Here is an 18,966-nt window from a genome sequence, read left to right as displayed (position 1 = left end):
GACATTTTCTGGTGTTTTTTTTTTAGCTGTATTAAACAATTTTCATTTTTAATTTTTTTATTAAACATTTTCATTTCTATTGAGTCAGACCAATTATCAGACTGTGTACAAACTGTTAAGTCTGCTGCTGATTTATAGGAGAAACAAAACAACACTGAATGCGCACTCCTGCTTAATTCTGTTCTAGACGTTTTGCTCAATCATCAGACAGTTAGAAGAACCCCTTGGGTTTTTTTTTTTCTTTTATTTCTATGTTTGTGTCATATAACACGTGTGTATACATATTTAAGGTCAGTTGCACTCAATCTGCATACAGGATATAACTGGACACACTTTGTACAACGGTACGGGGTGACATCAGAAGTATACAGAAGTTGATAAGGTTGCGGTGGGAGACCCGGGGCCCCTCACGAGCTCTTGTTTCCCAAACAGTGTTGCGCGTCACGGGATTGCCACACGAACGACACGGACCGACACGCCTCGCCCGGTCGACCGGTCGTCCAACGCTCAGTTGTTGAAAAACGCGTTGAGATCCTCGTAGGGCGGCGCCCGCTCGTGGTGCAAGTGCACGTCGTGGAACGGTGGGATGTTCTCCGAGTGCGCGCCCCCGCTGCGCGCCCCCGCGGGCCCAAAGCCGAGACTGCTGTGGCCGGGCCGGGACGTGGCCAGTCCGGAGTAATGCATAGAATAGTGATAGTTCCTGTCCGACTCGGAGGCCTCCTGCTGCTGCCTCCCGGACAGGCCGCCGTTCAGGCACACCGGAGGGCTGTGCTGGCCCTCGTAGTCCGGGCTGCTATAGTCAGGGGACGTGCCGCCCGGGCCGTACACCGACTCGTACCCGGAGCCGTAGGAGTGATTCCTCACGGCGCCGGCGCCGCTCTGGTAGTGCGGGCTGGAGAGGCGGGAGCAGCGGTAGGAGTAGGGGTGCACGGAGAAGGGCGAGCTGGGCATGTGGAAGCGGCCTCCGTCGGAGCACGGCTCCGTCAGGAAGTTCCTGGTGTTGAGCTGCAAGCAGCCCGCCACCAGGTTGGTGGTGGGCTGAGACAGGCCCTTGCACAGCATCTGCACGTAGGCCACCACGTCCGGACGCTTGCCGTTGCGCAAAATCTCCCCCAGCGCCAGGATGTAGTTCTTGGCCAGCCGCAGCGTCTCGATCTTGGAGAGCTTCTGGGTCTTGGAGTAGCACGGCACCACCTTGCGCAGGTTGTCCAGCGCCGAGTTCAGGTCGTGCATTCGCGTGCGCTCCCGCGCGTTCGCCTTGACCCGCCGCATCTTGGAGCGCTCCACGCGCGCCGGAGTCATCTTGCGCTTCTTGGGGCCGCGCTTCTTGGGCTTGCCGCCGCCGCCGTCGTTCTCGTCGTCGCATTCCTCCTCCTCCTCCTCCTCCTCCGCGTCGTCGTCGTCGTCGTCGTCGTCCCCGGCCATCTCGGACTCGGCGCGGCTGCTGCCCTCCAACGGCTCGTCCAGATCGTCGTCGCCGAGGTGACAGGGCTCGTGTCCGTCGTCCTTGGCCTTGCAGTCATCGCCCTCTGCGTCATCCACCCAGTCCGCCGCCAGCCTCTGGACGTCCGGCAGCACCTCGCTGAACAGGCGGCTCAACATCGTGCGTGGCAGGCAAATCTGCAGGAGGAGCAGCGCACGGGATGCTTGAAGAATCTGCTTCACAGCATTATGTATGCAAAATCCCTCAAAATCCCCCCCAGACGTGGATGGAAGAAATGCAGGAAATATTCTTCATTCACAACGACCTGTGGTCAGGGAATATTCCCTTGCATAATTTTAGTTGCCAGATAAAATGCATCGTTTGAGTTTCTGAGAGAGATTAGAGCTAATAACTGATTGAAAAACCATCCACGCGAAGCAAAACAAAATCTCGCCCTTGTTTATCTTTTAAAATCTATTCCAGGAAAAAAGACCTTTGATTGCATACGAAATAACAACAATATTAATGATCATAATTCAGTAGAGCAAAGGGCCACTCTGGACCTCCACCAGGGTCCCTCGGTATGTGCCCCTCAGCCCGGGAAGCGGTGCTGATGGCCCCCCAGGGACACATTAAGAGTGCGGGTCCCTCCTCCGTCCACATAAATTACCAACCTGGAGGAATTCCAGCACGGCCAGGCCGCGCGCCGGACCACAGGCTCCAGCCTATTAAATCCATCAGAATGAACACAATCTAGGAGAATTTAACATCACTTGAGGATTTTGGGGGAATGAATATTCTATCAGAAGTGCAAAGCTTCTGGTTCATAGAGTCAATGTTGGACCCTTCAATTAACTACGCAGGCCGCAGGGGGGAAATCTGACATTTACAAGTGTGTCTGCGAGTTAATCATTCAATCGTTGCAGCGTATTTTAATTTCACGGACGCCTTTTTCTGGCCTAATAAATGATGTTGTTTTGTTGCTGTGGGTCAGTCAGAGCCAAAATGACACGATCGCAAGGCCAGAATTTAATTTTACACTTGACAATGACATTGAAAGCACACACGTCCAAAGTTTTTCTCTTTAATTTTTTCGATCACAACAATGACGAAAAATTCAGACAAAACAGATTTCCAAGTCATCAACGACTGTATTTAGTTTGAAATCCACGTAAAAATCTAAATCTGATCCTGAACTTCCCGCATTTTCTATTCTGCAATCTGTGCGCAGATGTGCGTGAAATCCAAGGACGCCTTTTTCCAACCTAATCTTGTAAGCACAATGTAATTAATGCCAACCAATACCTTGTCAATTAGCCCGTGTATCTCTATGGAGAATTCTACCCCCACAGTGCGCTGACGCGCGTCGTGCAGGCACAACACACACGCACACAATCACTTACACGCACAAACACACACAATCTGCGTTTTTATAATGAAGCAATACATTAATAAAACCTCCAAACTCATTTTTTTCGCATTTTAAAAATTAAAAATATTGAAAAATAACTGCAAAACTACACGTGGAGAGCGTGCGGCACCGATACGCAGGCAATTGATTGATGAACTGATTAGATGCATCTTGCAGGTTCATTTTGCATTTCATCATCGATACAACTAACAAGATTTTAATCCGCCGGATCACGTCGCGTGCAGGAAACACATGAGTGCATTTAAAAAGGAAACCGAGGATAAAGAAAAGAGGCAAATCACGGGGCCCCCGTCTATGGTGATGGATGCATTTATCTCCTCCTTCCCTCGCGATACGGCTGCAGTACACACACAAAGACCGAGCAAGTCCTCAGTGCTGACTGATCGGACTGATAGTGCCTGGAAAACGATCACCTACCTCCGCGGTGGGACTCAGTGACGGGGCAGAGCGGGTGTGTTTACACCATCTCTCTCCGGGCGGGCATCACATCCACACGCCGCGCACGGATGCTTGCGCAGGCGAGACGCTGGTGCTTGTGCGCTCGCTCACACCTCTCCCTCCTCCTCCTCTGCTGCCGCCCTGCTCTGTCTGCTCTGCTCTGCTCTGCTCTCCCCTCCTCTGATGGTGCTGATACTGATGCTGATGATGCTGATGATGCTGCTATCCCTTGCCCAAACGCGCGGAGGGAGCCGTGTGGCACCTCTGAGGCAGGACTGGGTGGGTTACATACCAGCTCTGATGCCAGGCCCATATGGCTGGCACGTCATTGGCAAGAGCCATCACATGAGAGCCGGTGATTGACATGCGGCCGCATTCACAGAGACTGGCTTCCCCCCGGGGGAGAGGGACTCGCCATCTGTCACCGAGCTGAAAGAGAAAATGGAATAAGGAGTGAATGGCACAAAAAAAAAGCCGCACTGGATTCAAGCAGCTTGTGTTAGCCTCCATCTTTGGGAAAAAATGGGGTTAATCTCATGTAGAGGGTTTGGGGAAATAATCCTTTTAGGAGAAATTATCAGTGCAATCCTATCAGTGACAGGCCTTCAGTGTTATTGGGTTGTTGTAGAATTGCCTGGTCCAGTTATGTTTTTTTTTTGTTTGTTTGTGTTTTTATTTAAAAAAATTTGATTCACAATTTGCCACAACTCAATTGCCAGTGAAATTGTTATAGGCAATGGTGGGAGCAAAACATGAAGCTGCAGAGAGATAAATTAGGGAGCCGCCATAAAGATCAGAGTCAGGGTGCAATTGCCTAAACGAGTCAATTGAACTGAGCCAAGCAGTGTGTCTTGGTTCGGGTTGCCAGGCCTGGCACAGGTGCCGGTGGGCGGGCTGGTGCCAAAGGTGGCACAGGCACAGACTGCAGGACGAGGCCAGGAGATGAGGCAGGACAAGACAGACGGAAAAAAACAGGAAGGAGGAGACGCAGAGGGGAAGGTTGGACATCATATTCGTGGGGTTCGCTTTATTTCAGATTTTAATGTTGGTGGACCAAACAAAGAGTTTGAGGTCGTCCACCTCTCTTTGAAAGGGGTCAGGATCGCACCCCGACATGCTGCCTCTCATTCTCTCGCTGTATAGAAATGTTTATTTTTTTTCAAGGCAGGTTCATTGTGCAAAGGCTTGCTTTTCTTGACGGATAGTGCCACAATTTAGACAATGACATTTTGCTATTAAAGGGACTGAACCAAATTTTCCTGGTCCAGATGTTGTGTGTATACAGTCCCTCCACAGCCTTTAGTCAGACATTGACAAAGATATTTATGAAGGATTAAGAGTACGAAAATAAAATAAGCAACAAAAAGGGAGGGAAACAACGTTTTTCTTGCTATTTTCCTAGACTAGACTTGTTTTAATGGTTGGTGAGCTTTTAAAACAACCCTACAATTCATACTAATACCTTATTTGTTATAATTAGGAATATTTTCCCGCACATCATTTTAGCAGATGGTTGAGTTGACAGGAGAGAGAATTCGCGCCTATATACTTTCCCAGGTTACATGTGGCTGACATCTAGTGGCCTGTCATTGGCAGTGCATTTGTAAGGGAAAAGGATCACGTGACGTTTTGTCAGTTACTTAAGAATAAGCAATACTCGTCATATCAAATTTGGCCCTTTTGTACAGTGTCCAATAATCAAGGCCAATTATTATTTGCTGATGATTCATTGTTGTCTGTACCTCCTCACTTTTTTTTTTTTTTAGATCAAGTCATATTTTACACAGTTCATTTCATTTCACTTCATTTCATTTCAGGACCGTACCGAAATGCCAAGAGCAAATGTTCTGTTTTGGCGCTATCTAGTGCCAATTTAGGAGAACTACACTGATGTGAAACGGCCAGGTTACGGACGGACGGATTACACCATCTTTTGTCGTCATGTACTGATAGTCCTATAGATTATTTCTCTGCATCTTTGTGCATTTTAATCCCAAATCATTTTATCACGTGATGCATGCAAACAAATCTCTCCTCTTCCCTCCCTCTCAGAGCTATAAAGGTATCCCATTTGTGTGGAACTTTGCACAACATGCTTCTCCCAAGAGGTGTGTGTGAGTGTGTGTGCCTGTGTGTGTGTGGTGGTGTGGAATATCAACAGCTTCTTTTTCAAGGACACCGTTGAACTGGGAACGAAATGAGTCACAGATGGGCCTCCCATTTTTCTTTTTCCTTTGTTTTCTTGTCAGGGTGGACATCACCACTTTTTATCCTAAAGACCGTCCTTCTGAGTTTGCTGTCAGCAGCAAACATCCCCGGAACAATGGCAGAGATCCAGAGCATTTCTCCTGTTCAGCCCAGCGCAGGGTGACCCGTGTGGGAGGCGGATCGTCCATGGGACCTGCTTGACCTCAAACTTCTCCACTGTGAGGCGCGAGTGACCCAGAACGAGTGGGAGAAAGGTAAACAGCTCGTCAGGTTGCACTGACGTAACGTTGTCCTTCTTAAAAAAAAAAAATAGTATTTGTTTCTGTGTGCAGCCTTCATCATATTTTGTTAACATTTAATATCAAACACTGATATGAACGTGCTCCAAGACGCCTGCGACCCTGGGTGCAGGAGGATTCAGGTATAGAGGATGAGGGGATGACTTGAACATGCACGTTTCACTCTTTTCAAAACTGTGCGACTGCAAAATCGTGAACTCTTTCTCTCTCTCTCTCTCTCTCTCTCTCTCTCTCTCTCTCTCTCTCTCTCTCTCTCTCTCTCTCTCTCTCTCTCTCTCACACACACACACACAGACTGACACAAGTGTATCTGCGTGCCTCTTGCCGACTGCCAACGTTTAGCGCTGTCCAGAGAAACAGTTGCCATGGCAATCAGCTTCTCAACTGGCTGCCCTGAATGTGTTTGCAGAACATATGATGAAGCCTGGTTGGTTACAAGAGGAAGAGCAACCACCGACTCGCCCTACAAAGCAATATTAGAAAGTCACACATGGCTCAAAGACACCTTCAATCGACAGCGAGGTGGTCTTGAGAGTTGAGGGGTCAAAGAAAGAGTTAGCGTAGTCCAGCATCCGACCTCGAGAGGAAGGAAGAGTTCTCTTGATTGAAGCTTATTTCTGACTTGTGGGGAGGATCCAGAGCAGACTGGCATGTTTCTCAGTACTGTGCCTCCAAGGATGAGAGAACCTGTGATGGAAATTCCCATGAAGCAGCTGTGGCAAAATATAGGACAGAGTCTCATCCAGGTCATAATGAGTGAATATTGGTGTTGGAGAATAAATATGCATATTCTGCAATCAAAAAACACACAGCCCAGCACAACAACTTAAGGGCTGATAACAAGGGTTACGGAGTCTTGCACGTGACTCAATGTATTTCTTGGTCGACCCAAAAAACGAAACATATCACAACTTCTCGCCCCCTTAATCAAAATATCCAGATTTTTTTCTCATAGTTGATCGTTTGAATATATGCAGCCTTTGACATTGGGTGGAACCTGGACTGACAATAAATAGCTTTATAGGCAACATGCTGCAAAATTTCACATCATTTAGAAACGTATAAGAAAAAGAGAAAGAAATGTCTTCTCCTTCTCTTCTCTTCTCTTCTCTTCTCTTCTCTGCTCTTCTCTTCTCTTCTCTTCTCTTCTCTTCCCTCCAGACTCGGGCTGAGTTGAAGACCTACTTCTGAGCTGGTGACACATTTCCAGCCGCCTCTCTGGGACAAAGTGTCTGACTTCGTCCCAGAGCTCCAGCCATGTGTCACATCACACACTCCACCCACACCCACCCACCGCTCTCATCACGCAGCGCAGGTCCGTGCGGTGCGGTGCGGTGCGGTGCGGTGGGCGGCGGACATACCAGCGGACGGCCGGACTGTGCGGTGGTGGGAGGGGACGCGCAGAGGAGGAGGAAGCACGCGCACCCTTCAGACGCAACTCTGGAGGAGCACTGGAGACTCGAGGCGCCGCGACCACCAGCGACCGACTGACTGGCAGCACCAGTCGCGGTTCATTCGGCGGTTCATTCGAGACTGACTGACGGGAGTTCGAGGGAGGAGAGACCCGTGTCCGTGCTGCCGCAGACCGGCATGGACCCGCTGCTCCCGCCGGACGCCGAACTAAAGGAGCGAGATGCGGATTCGGATCCGAGGAGGAAGATCCAGTTCTCGGTGCCGTCTCAGGTTCCGATCCAGCTAGACCCGCGACAGGTGGAGATGGTGAGTCGGCATGGAAACGGGGACGTATGTGGGGCGGCGGCTATCGGGGTTCGTCTGCAGGTTCAACTGGTTGGTTTACCTCCCTCACAAGTGCTTTATGTTCCCCTTTATAGCGCCTAAAACATTCCCGTCTTCCTGCCCAGGTCCCTGCCTGGCCCTGAACCCCTCCAGGGGCCCAGCTGCACGTCTCTGAAACGTGCCCGCAAACTTAGTTCACGATGACTTTCGAGCAGCCGAGGGAGCGTTGACCTCCCTGCCACTTCGGGTTGAGCGACAGTTATATAACCACGCTATCGCGATTTTGCAATCTCCAGTATTCTGACTTGGTTTATTGGACTGTGGGCTGCACAGTATGGGCAGCAATGGGATTAAGCTGAGCTGTGCGGCCTCAGTTTTTTTTTTTTTTTTCCCCCACCACCACCCATACTGGAGCTCTTAAAAGTGATGAGCCATCGCTGTCCTGTGCAGGAGGAAGAGGAGGAGGATGAAGTCAGGGATAAAGTCTGTGATTTCAATAAAACGAGATTACTTGGCCGGTGAATAATACCGTCAGCCGTGAAGGGAAATGCGGGAGGTCACGCTGTATAGGCAGGTGTCAGATGGGATGGATGGAGGTTGGATGTGTGCGTTATGTAAAGCTGGCGGACACCTGCAGTTTAAGTCGCCGCACAGTCGACGCAGGCGGGATCCAGTTAGGCTGAATAGGCGTGTTGATAATGTTGACCAGAACTGGGTCATGTTGTGATGAGTTCAAAACAGACCTTCTCTGCCAGCGCAGAGCCAAATTATGTTTTTGTTTTTCCGTGGAGGTTGCAGGGGGCTTAGTTAAAGCACAAGATTGTGTCTTTCAGGGGCTCAAATGCAAAATTCACCAGAAAAAATGTTTCCTGTGGGTCCTCTCAGTGGTCCATGCTTTATTTGTGTTGTTCCGACCATTAAGATTCAAGATTCAAGAACTTTGTCACACGCTCATACTGGATGTACAGTGAAATGTGGCAATGCTTATGATTTAGCTTTAAGGCAGTGAATCCAAAGCATACTGGGTCAGAACTCAGTATGCGAGATTATTGCACGTCTTGCACTCTGTATATCTTGGAGGAGCCACTGAACTCCCCGCTAATCAATGTCAAAGGACCTCATGAGCATTGGGAAACTTAACCAAAAACAAGGCTCTTGAATCGGAATGAGTGGCAAAGCCCCTCAGAATCACACGTCACCGGAAAACCATCACAGATTAAAAAGTTGCAGGTTGAAAAGTGTTTTATATAATTGTTGCAAACAACAGCCCTTCATGATATTGGTCACTGCCGGTGTTGTGCGTCTCTTGGCCAAACCACCACAACACCTTTTCATTGTGACTCAGTTAAGGTTAAAAAGAAAAAAAAAGTCTCCTGGACAGCAGCCAAAAACATTTTTAACTCTCATCACTGTCGATGTCCCAACAGGGAGTGGGAAAACTTCCTGCCAGACTCTGCAGTCCTCTCCAAACACGGCCGCGACAGTACCATGCAAATAGGGACAGGAAGAAAGGTGTGTGTGCGTGCGTGTGTGCGTGCGTATGTGTGAGAGGGGAACAGTTCACAAGGGGGTGAAATAAAAAAGACAGACAGCAGAAGGCAGGGCGTTTTTTTTTTTTTGTTTTTTTTTTAAACGAGGAGAAAAACACTTCATCAGCCAAGATGCTGACTGATTAAAAGCGGGGAGATTAGCTGAGTGAGGAGAGAATCGAGGGCAAGGACGAGGACGGCTGATGGCCAGGACAAGTTTACACCGCAGGGCCACACAAATGGAACTAAAATGGTTGGAGACGATGCAGCAACAGTATTGTGATTGGGAACCATGCATACATACTCACACACATATATATGTATGTGTGTGTGTGTATATATATATGTATATATATATATATATATATATGTGTGTGTGTGTGTGTGTGTGTGTGTGTATGTATATATATATATATATATACATATATAAATATATATATATATACATATATATGTATTGTATACATATATATGTATATATATGTGTATATATATATATATGTATATATGTATATATATATATATATATATATATATGTATATATATATATATATATATATATATATATATATATATATGTATATATATATATATATATATATATATATACAGGTACTACCCGAAAAATTAGAATATCAAGTAAGAGAGAGGGGGAACAGAAAAGGCACTTTTTAAAAGGACCCAGAGTATTTAGTAAGGCAAGTTGAGGAGCCACTGAGTTTTAACTCATAACTGGACATCATCCTGTGATTCCCATTGAACTGTGTCAGCAGCAGCAGCAGCAGCAGCAGCAGCAGCAGCAGCAGCAGCCATGTGCTCCCTTCTCAGGTCTGAACGGTGAATATGTATGAATCCAGCGTGCAGAGTAACTGAAAGCTGCCCACTTGTTCCCCGCCCACATTCTGCGCTGTGATTGGCTCTGCAGCCGCGCGGCAACTTCACTACCTGAGCACGTTGGAGTATAGTGAGAGAGTGAGAGTGAGAGATAGAGAGGGATGAGCGTGTTTTTTTTTACGTAACACGACGGCCGTTGTTGTGAAGGCAGCAAACAGGGGGCTGTTCCTTTTTATTGTTGTAGCTTGAGCTGGGATTATGGTGACTGAAGGCGTTTATGAGCCTTTTGCACAGCCCAGAGGAATGTTATGCATAGATTTAGGTGCCGTTTAATTCAGTCTGAAAATGTAACCAGGGTTTGAAAAGACGTTTTATCGATAAAAATCCATAGACATCTGACTCCCAACTCCTAGACACAATAGTTGACACTAATTTTTCCGTGTTTAAAGTGGCCATTGAGACAGGTGAAGGTTTAAGTGGCCACAGTGCACAGAGGGATTAGAAATCAATCAACCAATCAATCAATCAATCAATCAACTTTTTGTTGAGCATTAAATCACATCCAAAGCCATTTTGAAAGGCGTCCATTCAATCAAGAGTGGATGGATATGGATCAATAATCAATGCGACCTCTAGAATATTTAATCCTCATGTCGCATCAATCTGGAGAAAAACCTTTATTGTCAATCACATGGTGGCAGGATGTAGCCTTCAGTGAGGATTCAAAGCCTGAACTGTTACTGTGCCTGTGCTACCTGTTTGTTTCTCCTCATTGCCATTTGTTGTCATGTGATGATGCCAAACCCACCAAATTCAAGCTTTAATGTAAATTTTCCCCTCATGTGCATTTGATGCGTGACTTTCCCTCCTTGCTTCTCTAAGATCCGCCGCCGCCGGCCGACACCCGCCACCTTGTTCAGGCTGACGGACCCGCCGTCGCCGGAGGAAGACGCCGGCCCTCAGCAGGTTGGTCAGCCGCTGCTCACTCCTTCCATCGGTTGCATGCGGAAAGGAGACCAAGTCAGCTAGATGCAGTCATGCAATTCTGCAACATGAATAGTAGAGTATCAGGAACATAGTGGCAGGTTGGAAAATCATTAGAGGGGAATTAAATTATGGTGAAAAAATGTAGGATAAAAACACTCAGGGTATTTTGTACTTTTATAATGATTTACTTGTTTCCAGTGTGTAACTTTTATACATACCGGTATATAAAAAATAGAATCTACATACATTAATTAAATAAGCTTCCTTCCCACTAAGCGCTGCTAAAGCGTTGCACTTTTTCATGCAGTCCAAAAAGCTTCTTCCTTCCTGTTTGATGGAGCTCATCAATCTAACAGACAAACTTGATCTTTTCGAGACATTTGTTACCCCAATGTGGATGTTTTTTGTTTCTTTAATCTTTGCAGTGGGTGCTGGGAGAAAACGGGGCCCTGAAAACCAGTCGTCACACGCCGACCTACCAGCCACCCTCACTAAAGGGTAAACACAACCCAAAAATGTGTTTCTGTGTGTTTTTCACACACTAACCCTCCACACAACCCCCCCACCTCCCCCCACACACACACACAAACCATCACATTTACATAACAACTGGCACTAAACACAGGAATCTGGAAGCCATAATTCTGCTGTGGCAACTGCCATGTGGTCTGTATCTGTTTGGAAGACGTGTGTGTGTGTGTGTGTGTGTGTGTGTGTGTGTGTGTGTGTGTGTGTGTGTGTGTCTCCCAAACCACAGTGTTTGGTGTGTGAGTGAGTGTGTCTGTATTATGTGAGATTAGGAGCAGAGGCAGATGTGATTTTGCTCTGGATCATCCTGGATTAAAGGATGGGCTCGCAGCTGCAACTTGGTCTCGCACATACACACCGACTGCAGTGGTATCAAGATACACACACTCACAGCAACACACAACGCATCACAATTTGATCCGAATATTTATGGATCTGTCGTATCCTCCCACGGGGGGAATTTGACCCCGCAATCTTTTTTCTAATCTTCAAATTGACAATGGGATTTTTTTTATCATGAAAATGAATTGATGCATTCAATAACAAATTGTCAACACATGAACCAATTTTGAACGCTGCTGTATCATTAGTGTCACCAGCGTACATGAAGGATATCAGCTGATATAGGCTACAGCAACATGATGAAAATGTATAGTTTACTGTAAATTTTGTGTCATGCAGTCAGACAAAATCTCCAAAATATCGCTGACTTTTCAGATGTTTTTGCTATTGTGGCTCAACTAGCAGGTCTTCAAAAAAAAAGCCCTGGAGAATTTAGAAAAAAAGAGAAATCTAAAAGCCTGAGGCCCTTCCACGTGGAAAGGCCAACCGATTTAAATGCAGACAGGAAGACTTGAGGTGAATTCCAATTCCTCCCTTCACCCTCAATCTCAACCCTCAATCTCAAAAATGCGCGCTCCCGCGAAGTGCAAGTGCTGTCCCGATTCTCAGAACGTCAAGTTGAGGGAGGAGTTTCAGGGCTGTATCGCCCTCAATATTGAGATTCTCCGGAACCACCCTTGGCAGTAAGGGCTACCCAGAAGGCATTGCGTATTTTCGCCAAGACATCTTCGAAAAAGATGGCGATGAAAAAAGCGAGCTACAAATGGAAGTATTTTCTTAGTCAATAAAGATATAAATGTTACGAAACCATTTTATTTTCTTAGCATAACATTTTATTTTATTTTTTTAACTTTACGATGTTTGTCAGCCGGACCGGCGGTCCCGGCTTCACGTTACTTGGATACCTCGTTGTGTAGCGACTGAGGACTTCTTCTTTTTCGTCGTCGTCTTCTTCTTCTTCTTCTCCTTCTTCTTCGTCGTCGTCGTCTTCTTGACAGACTGGACATAGCTTTGGAGTAGGGCCGCCCCCACAGTCTGAAGACGTAACTGCACTTAAGGGGTGTCCCATTTCTAAGTCACACGATACCCTTACACTTATTTTTGAGGGCCAAGATTGAAGGTTAAGGGCGAGGGTTGAGATTGAGAGTCAAGGGAGGAATTGGAATTGGCCCTTGGTGTTTTGATCAGAGGGAGCAGCAGAGCAGCACACAGAAGCCTCTCCAGCTGATTTCACGCTGGTTTTTCTGTACAGAGCGATAATTGAAAGTTTTTCCTGTGGTCTACCAAGCTGAATATTTCTCACAGCTCCTCTACGATGCGTTAAAAACCTGTCTCGATCGCTTTGCTCAGCTGTGCAGAAGATGGCCGAGGCCCACCTGTCCTCCCTGGACATGTCGTCCCTGGACAGGGAGGAGTCCTTGTCCGGGGATGAAGAGGAGAAGGAGAGACGGCAGAGTGTTCCAGACTCAGGTGGGCCCCCCAGAAATAGAAGAAATAAATCCTCCACTCCTCAAGACAACCATGTTCAGCACCGGTCGCTTTGCCATTGATTGGTTGCTGTGTTTTCTCCTCAGGTCTGAGTGAAGAGTGCGAAGCCCTCAGGGGTCAAAGTTCGGCCACGGACCGTGAGGTCAGACGCACAGCCGAGGAGGAAACAGAGGAGAGAAAAGGAGAATGACAAAGGGAGATGTGGAAGAGGAGGTGGAGGAGGACTGCTGCCGCTGTGGGAGAAAAATGCAAAGCACATCAGCCAGATTGGATGCGAGAGCGCAAGTGTGCGTGTCGCAACAAGCTGAGAGTGGAAAATACAAAGTGGAGATGCAAACAGTCTATGGACAATTTCAATGAGCTCTGACGAGGTGACGTTAAACCTGAGCTCAGACTGGAACAGGACTGGGGTGGGGTGGGAGTGGGGGGGGACCTTTTTTTGGTTGGGAGGAAAAACATTTTCTCAAGTCAATAAACAATCTTTTCATGCTGATTAAACTCATTCATAAAATGTGTTTCTTGTTACTTTTCCCATCTTGCCACCAAAGCATGTTCACACCAGTGCTTTGTTTTGTTTTTTTTATGTTTTAGGTTTGCACGTCATTGTGTGCACGTTTCCAAAGCCGTCTGGCTCCTTTTGTCCGGCTGTAAGACTGTTTCATGATGTGGTTCGTCCCTTGAGCATGACTCACTGCAGTATGTTGTATGTATATACAACACACAGTAAAGTGTGATGTTTGTGTGCCGGTTTGGGGGAGAATTTACAAGGAAGATGGATTCAGAGCAACAGCAGATGGAATAACATCCAACTCATCCTGCCAGTGATGATTTTTACAGCCGGGTTCAGGGATTTTTGTAACATTAGCATGTTCAAGCTGGTTTTGATAATACGTTGGGAACCATAAACCAGAAAACAACAATGTGACAGGATGCCAAGTGATTCTTGACCCTGTATTTAAAAGAATCATATTTGGGTATCTAATAAAATGTTCTACAAGTAGAGATTTTAAGAAGTACGAGTAGTAAATGGTCTCTGATTTCTTTTTTCTTTTCTTTTTAAATTCCCGTGACAAAGCCATAAACCCATAATAGTGGTCAAAACATTTAAAGCAGCTCTAGGTAACGAGCTTGCTACAAATTTGCTACGACAATAACCGTAGCAACGGTTCAACACTTTTATTACTTCGTGTTTCATATAGGTTACTTATTGGGTTCCGTTCCGTCATTTTACAATGTTATGTAATTGTAATAGTAGTATGTAAGACTGCCTCTAAATAAAACGTGTGACGTTGCCATAAAGTGGTTCGTCCAGTGTGTCGGGTCGCGCCTGAAAGTTACGCAGTGCATTTACAGCCGGCACAACCCCCCATCCCACTGCCGAGGCGGAACCATTGATCCTATTAATCGTTTATCTATGGCTTTGCTGAGTTTGGAATCATCATTTTATGGTCGAAAAGTTACCTAGAGCTGCTTTAAAGCGTGACAGTTTGGGTTCTGCAGTTCCTGTTTTGAGCTGCAGAGGGCGGTGTTTAGCCACGTTTTGCTCCACTTTCTCCCCAACCGCGGACAAAAGAGACTTGAATGCCATGGTTTCATTATTTTATGTGACGATATTGATAAAGTCTAACAGGCCTTCGTCTACGGTTAGTAGCACTCTACTGCCATCTGCTGGACCTAATCAAGTCTTACAGTTTAGTCCCGTTGTATGATATTTCTTTTCCTTCTCAGTAGATTTTTTCTTTTTTGCATAAGTAGATGAGACTTAAGGTTTTTTTTTTTTGTTTTTTTTTTAAATTGAGTATCGTAAACAAACCATTATTACATAGATGAATGAAATGAAAACATTTGGTGTGTCATTGCAAATAAAACGATTTACCTTCACAACACTGATCAGGAAATACTGCTTTAGATAGATTCTTTATTCACTTGATTACGGTTGACACAATGCAGCAGGCAGCAAATCCACACGGTTATTGAATAGCTGTTCTTTTTAAAGTAGACTATAGAATTTTAAAATATACGTATAGGTTTTTAAACTATGAATTTACTAAGAAGCCTCCATCTGATATTTTAACAACCTTTTCTTTTTTTAATTATTTATTCCCAGAGAAGAAATATACAGAATCAGTAAAACCAAAATTTCAAGTCGTCTATTATATAAACAGCAACTGAAGTCGGTGAAGTACTCGTACCCTCACTCTCTTGTGCAACGCTTCAGTCCTTTCTCGCTTTGGCGAAAAACACTCCGGTCACGTCGTCCACCCCCACCCTCATGTCCTGAGGCAGGGTGTAAACCTCCAGCCGGATCAGGGTGTAGCCCGACTCCTTCAGACTGCTGCAGACCTGGGCCTCGTTCAGGGGCACCACGGGGATCTTCACCCCAGGCCCACCAAAGTAGTAGCTCTCTCCCAGGGCGCCGATGAGCAGGAGGTGGCCGCCGTGACGCAGGAGCTTCCCAATGTGGCCCAGAGCTCTGGTGAAGGTGGCCAGGTCGGGGCTGGCGCTCTCCAGGCAGAAGCAGGAGACCAGGCAGTCGGCCCCAGATGGCGGCAGGGCGTCCTGGGCAATCGGCAGCGGGTGGTGAATGTCCACGGGCAGCACGTCTTTGACCGCGCGACGTAGCTTGGCAGCTTTTTCCTTCCATTCTGAGGGTCTTGGGAGGCAAAGGCATAGACATCATCAACAGACGGCAAATACCTGAAGTTTCATCTGCGATCTGAGAAACTGGCCGTTTTGCATGATGGTGATTTTGCAGATGGGTGACACGCACCCTCAAGACAGACATACTGCTGCGGGTTTGATCTGGAATCTTTGAACTCGGAAATTCTTAAATTTAGTGCCTCCATCGATTCAACATTTGGAGGGATGCTGTTTCTGTAAACCATCAAATAGAACTCTTCTGTCTGACTGCACCTCGTTACACGACGGTCACAAGACAAGATCACCAAGTGTCCTAATGGGACCCGGTCGTACCGTCGTCCCTCCAGCTGGCAGACGTGCTGCAGGTAAGGTGTCCAATCCAGGCTGGAGCCGCCGCCGTCCTGCAGCCAGCGCCTCAGCTCCTGCCTGTTCACCTCCAGGAAGTCTGTGAGCAGCACCTTGTCGAAGACCTCGCAGCCGCTCAGCACCTGGTACAGGGTGGGGCCTGAGCCCACGTCCACCAGCAGCTCGCCGCCGACGTCTCCTGAGGGAAAGAAAAAGAAAACAGAACACCAGAGGTCAGACGGACAGAAAGTGAAGAGAAACCACTTTCCTCCTTACCTTCAGTGAAGGCCCGATGCAGGCAGGCCAGCTTCCACGGCACGATGCTGTCCTTGCGCTGGAAGTCGGCCCTCGGCGGGGTGTAGTTGTACTGCAGATACGCTGACGGGTCAAACCCCTGGTAGCAGGCCGCCATCGCAGCCACTCCGCTCTCCGCTGCCTTGTCCCCCATATCCTCCTGTGTGTGTATGTGTTTGTGAGTGTTTGTGTGTCTCCGGCCTCTATGCACAAGCTCTGCAGCCACATCAAACTCCTTTTATACCTGCACTGCATCCGAGCCGTCATGTGGGCGTCCACGTTTTCAGTCAATCCACTCAGGGTTTCATAAGCAAAGATAGAGATCCTGGGTTTGGGCCTGGCTGGTCTCATGGTTGTTTCCTTTTTTTCTTTTTTTTGTTATTGTTACAGTTAATACAACCTATCCAGAGGCAGTGATAACATCAGGACGAGGGGTTTCGTACGAGACCCACTAATGGAGCCCTAATAGGGCTTTGGCTCATCCTCCCACTTTTCAAAAGGCCCCCGTATCTCTAAAATCACTCTGAGGCCTTTTCAGCATTTTGAACCACACAAGGTTGTCTCGCAATTTATCTCCATAAGCCATTTACCCTCTGGTGAAGTTGCTGAGGGCTGGGAACAGCTGGTTGAACCTGCACGGAGGGAAAAAAAAAAAATGCCACTTTGGGACTGGTAGGCGCTCAGGTGAAATTCTACAGTGTTAAATCCTTGCCAAAACAACAAGTTCATATCATCAGATTGGGATTGGAAGCAGGTGTTTGTTTGTTTTATTTGTTTTACTTAGTCTTGAAAAATTGGATCTGGTGTTAAAAGATAAGCAAGTTAAACTGCTGACATTTCCACAGAACCGCATTGATATTTGTATGAGTTGAGGGTGGGACATTCTGTGCAATCTCTGTATAATAATAGTTTTATTTGGGAGCGATATACAAGTCAGGAATGGAAAATGCTTCCTATTTAAACGTTTTTAAATAAATAAAAAAAAGCCTTTATTTGTCTTCATACCAGAATGTATGACAGAGCACAGATTTCTCCTTGACAGTCACTATGTGGGTCGGAGTTCAAGTCTAAAGTGAGAAGAAGAATCCTGTGAGATTAATGGTTGAGAATACGCAACGTTAACACACAAAAAGGAAATCTTACTTTTTGCATCACTGAAACGTAATTTTGGAAACGTGGGCCAAAATGGCCAGCTGACAAAACAGTCGGCTCCACCCCCCCGACTGGATTCATTTCCCTGACTATTCCCAGTTTGTCCCACGAGCAGCGGCTGAACCAAAGTGGAGCACAGCCATGTAGTAATCAAAGGAGCTCTCCCCAGGAGTCTCTTAACACCTCACTCATCCCTGGCAGCTGTAGCAAAATTCCAAACACACACACACACACAGACACACACACACACACACACACACACACACACACACACACACACACACACACACACAAGTTATTTAGGAGGTGGAATCTGGCCATCTAATCAAGTTAAATGAGAATATTTGTAGCTTACGAGTTGGACTGAAGGAAGTCAACAGTTTTCTCACACAGTTTCTTTCAATCCAACAGTTTCTTTGACTCATTCGATGAAAATTTTGTTTTAGCTGTTTAGCAATGTTGCAATGTTGTTTTCATCTAAGAATTAAATTGCATCAAGTTGAGTTTTTAGCTGAGTTTCTTTTTATTGTAGATTTGTTTACTTTATAGTTTCAGGAAACCTTCAAATGCTGTTATGACAGTTACACAAACTAAAAACTTAAATGCAACATACACAAACCATGTACATGTTACATTGTTTTTGCTAACAGTTTTTTCTATCCAGTTAAACACCCATCTTTAGAACAAATTGACAGATACTTTAATCCTATTACCAATAATTACCAATAAATTTACCAATAATTTCATTTCAAAGTCATTTAAAAAAAAAAAAAATCCTTGTTTGCAGCAGGGAAACTGACACCCCTGACTTTGACACGCTGCCCCTTGCTGGTCGGGTTTTGCATCTTATCTCTTATTGCCATGACACCAAAGAAGACATTGTGGGAGGAAAGAAGAAGAGGAAGTCACAAAGCAAGAGACCAGACAGGTGAGATCTGGTGAGAGGGAGCTGGGCAAGCAACCAAGCTTATATCGTCCTGGTCCTGGCCAGCTGGGGGTGCCGTGTCAATAGTAGGGATGCAGTTCTTCCTTTAGGGAGAACTTCACAAAAATTCTGTCAGCCCTTCAACCACTGCAGCTTTGCCACTTTGGTCACTGTCTTCCTCCCAATGCTCTCGGTCTTCTTTGCACTCTCGGTGACGCTGCACACTTCCTTGTCAATGTGGAAAGTTTCTCGCTGCAGCTTTGGGTCGCTGGGCTTCAGGGTTCTTTTTCCCTGGCTTTTGTCATTCTTGCTGATGGCCCCTGACAGGAAGTGCTGGAGGAGCCGCCTGGCCTCGCGGCGTGTG

At 46.5% G+C, this 18,966-nt stretch overlaps 3 protein-coding genes across 3 annotated transcripts; 1 reads left to right on the top strand and 2 right to left on the bottom strand.

Annotated features, from left to right (window-relative positions):
* Nucleotides 1-12: 12 nt before the first annotated feature.
* LOC142904489 (neurogenic differentiation factor 2-like) lies at nt 13-3,514 on the bottom strand. Its single transcript, XM_076050615.1, has 2 exons — nt 3,273-3,514; nt 13-1,620 (listed from the first exon to the last, which is right to left on the bottom strand). Exon 2 carries the CDS (start codon nt 1,600-1,602, stop codon nt 508-510), a length of 1,095 nt encoding a protein of 364 aa, XP_075906730.1. The 5' UTR covers nt 1,603-1,620; nt 3,273-3,514; the 3' UTR covers nt 13-507.
* A 3,599-nt stretch (nt 3,515-7,113) lies between these two features.
* LOC142904506 (protein phosphatase 1 regulatory subunit 1B-like) lies at nt 7,114-13,668 on the top strand. Its single transcript, XM_076050657.1, has 5 exons — nt 7,114-7,519; nt 10,784-10,867; nt 11,314-11,386; nt 13,109-13,228; nt 13,333-13,668. The coding sequence occupies exons 1-5, from the start codon at nt 7,391-7,393 to the stop codon at nt 13,434-13,436; spliced, it is 510 nt and encodes a 169-aa protein (XP_075906772.1). The 5' UTR covers nt 7,114-7,390; the 3' UTR covers nt 13,437-13,668.
* A 1,548-nt stretch (nt 13,669-15,216) lies between these two features.
* On the bottom strand, nt 15,217-16,723 carry pnmt (phenylethanolamine N-methyltransferase). The gene is made up of 3 exons (XM_076050558.1): nt 16,508-16,723; nt 16,220-16,430; nt 15,217-15,899 (listed from the first exon to the last, which is right to left on the bottom strand). Exons 1-3 carry the CDS (start codon nt 16,677-16,679, stop codon nt 15,461-15,463), a joined length of 822 nt encoding a protein of 273 aa, XP_075906673.1. The 5' UTR covers nt 16,680-16,723; the 3' UTR covers nt 15,217-15,460.
* Nucleotides 16,724-18,966: the final 2,243 nt, after the last annotated feature.

This window comes from Nelusetta ayraudi, unplaced genomic scaffold (genome assembly GCF_046127955.1).
Source record: "Nelusetta ayraudi isolate G7.1 ecotype Tasmania unplaced genomic scaffold, CSIRO-AGI_Nayr_v1 ptg000128l, whole genome shotgun sequence".
In the NCBI taxonomy this organism is placed as follows: Eukaryota; Metazoa; Chordata; class Actinopteri; order Tetraodontiformes; family Monacanthidae; genus Nelusetta; species Nelusetta ayraudi.
The sequence above is the reverse complement of the archived record's forward strand: the minus strand, read 5'-3'. Positions and strand labels throughout refer to the sequence as shown.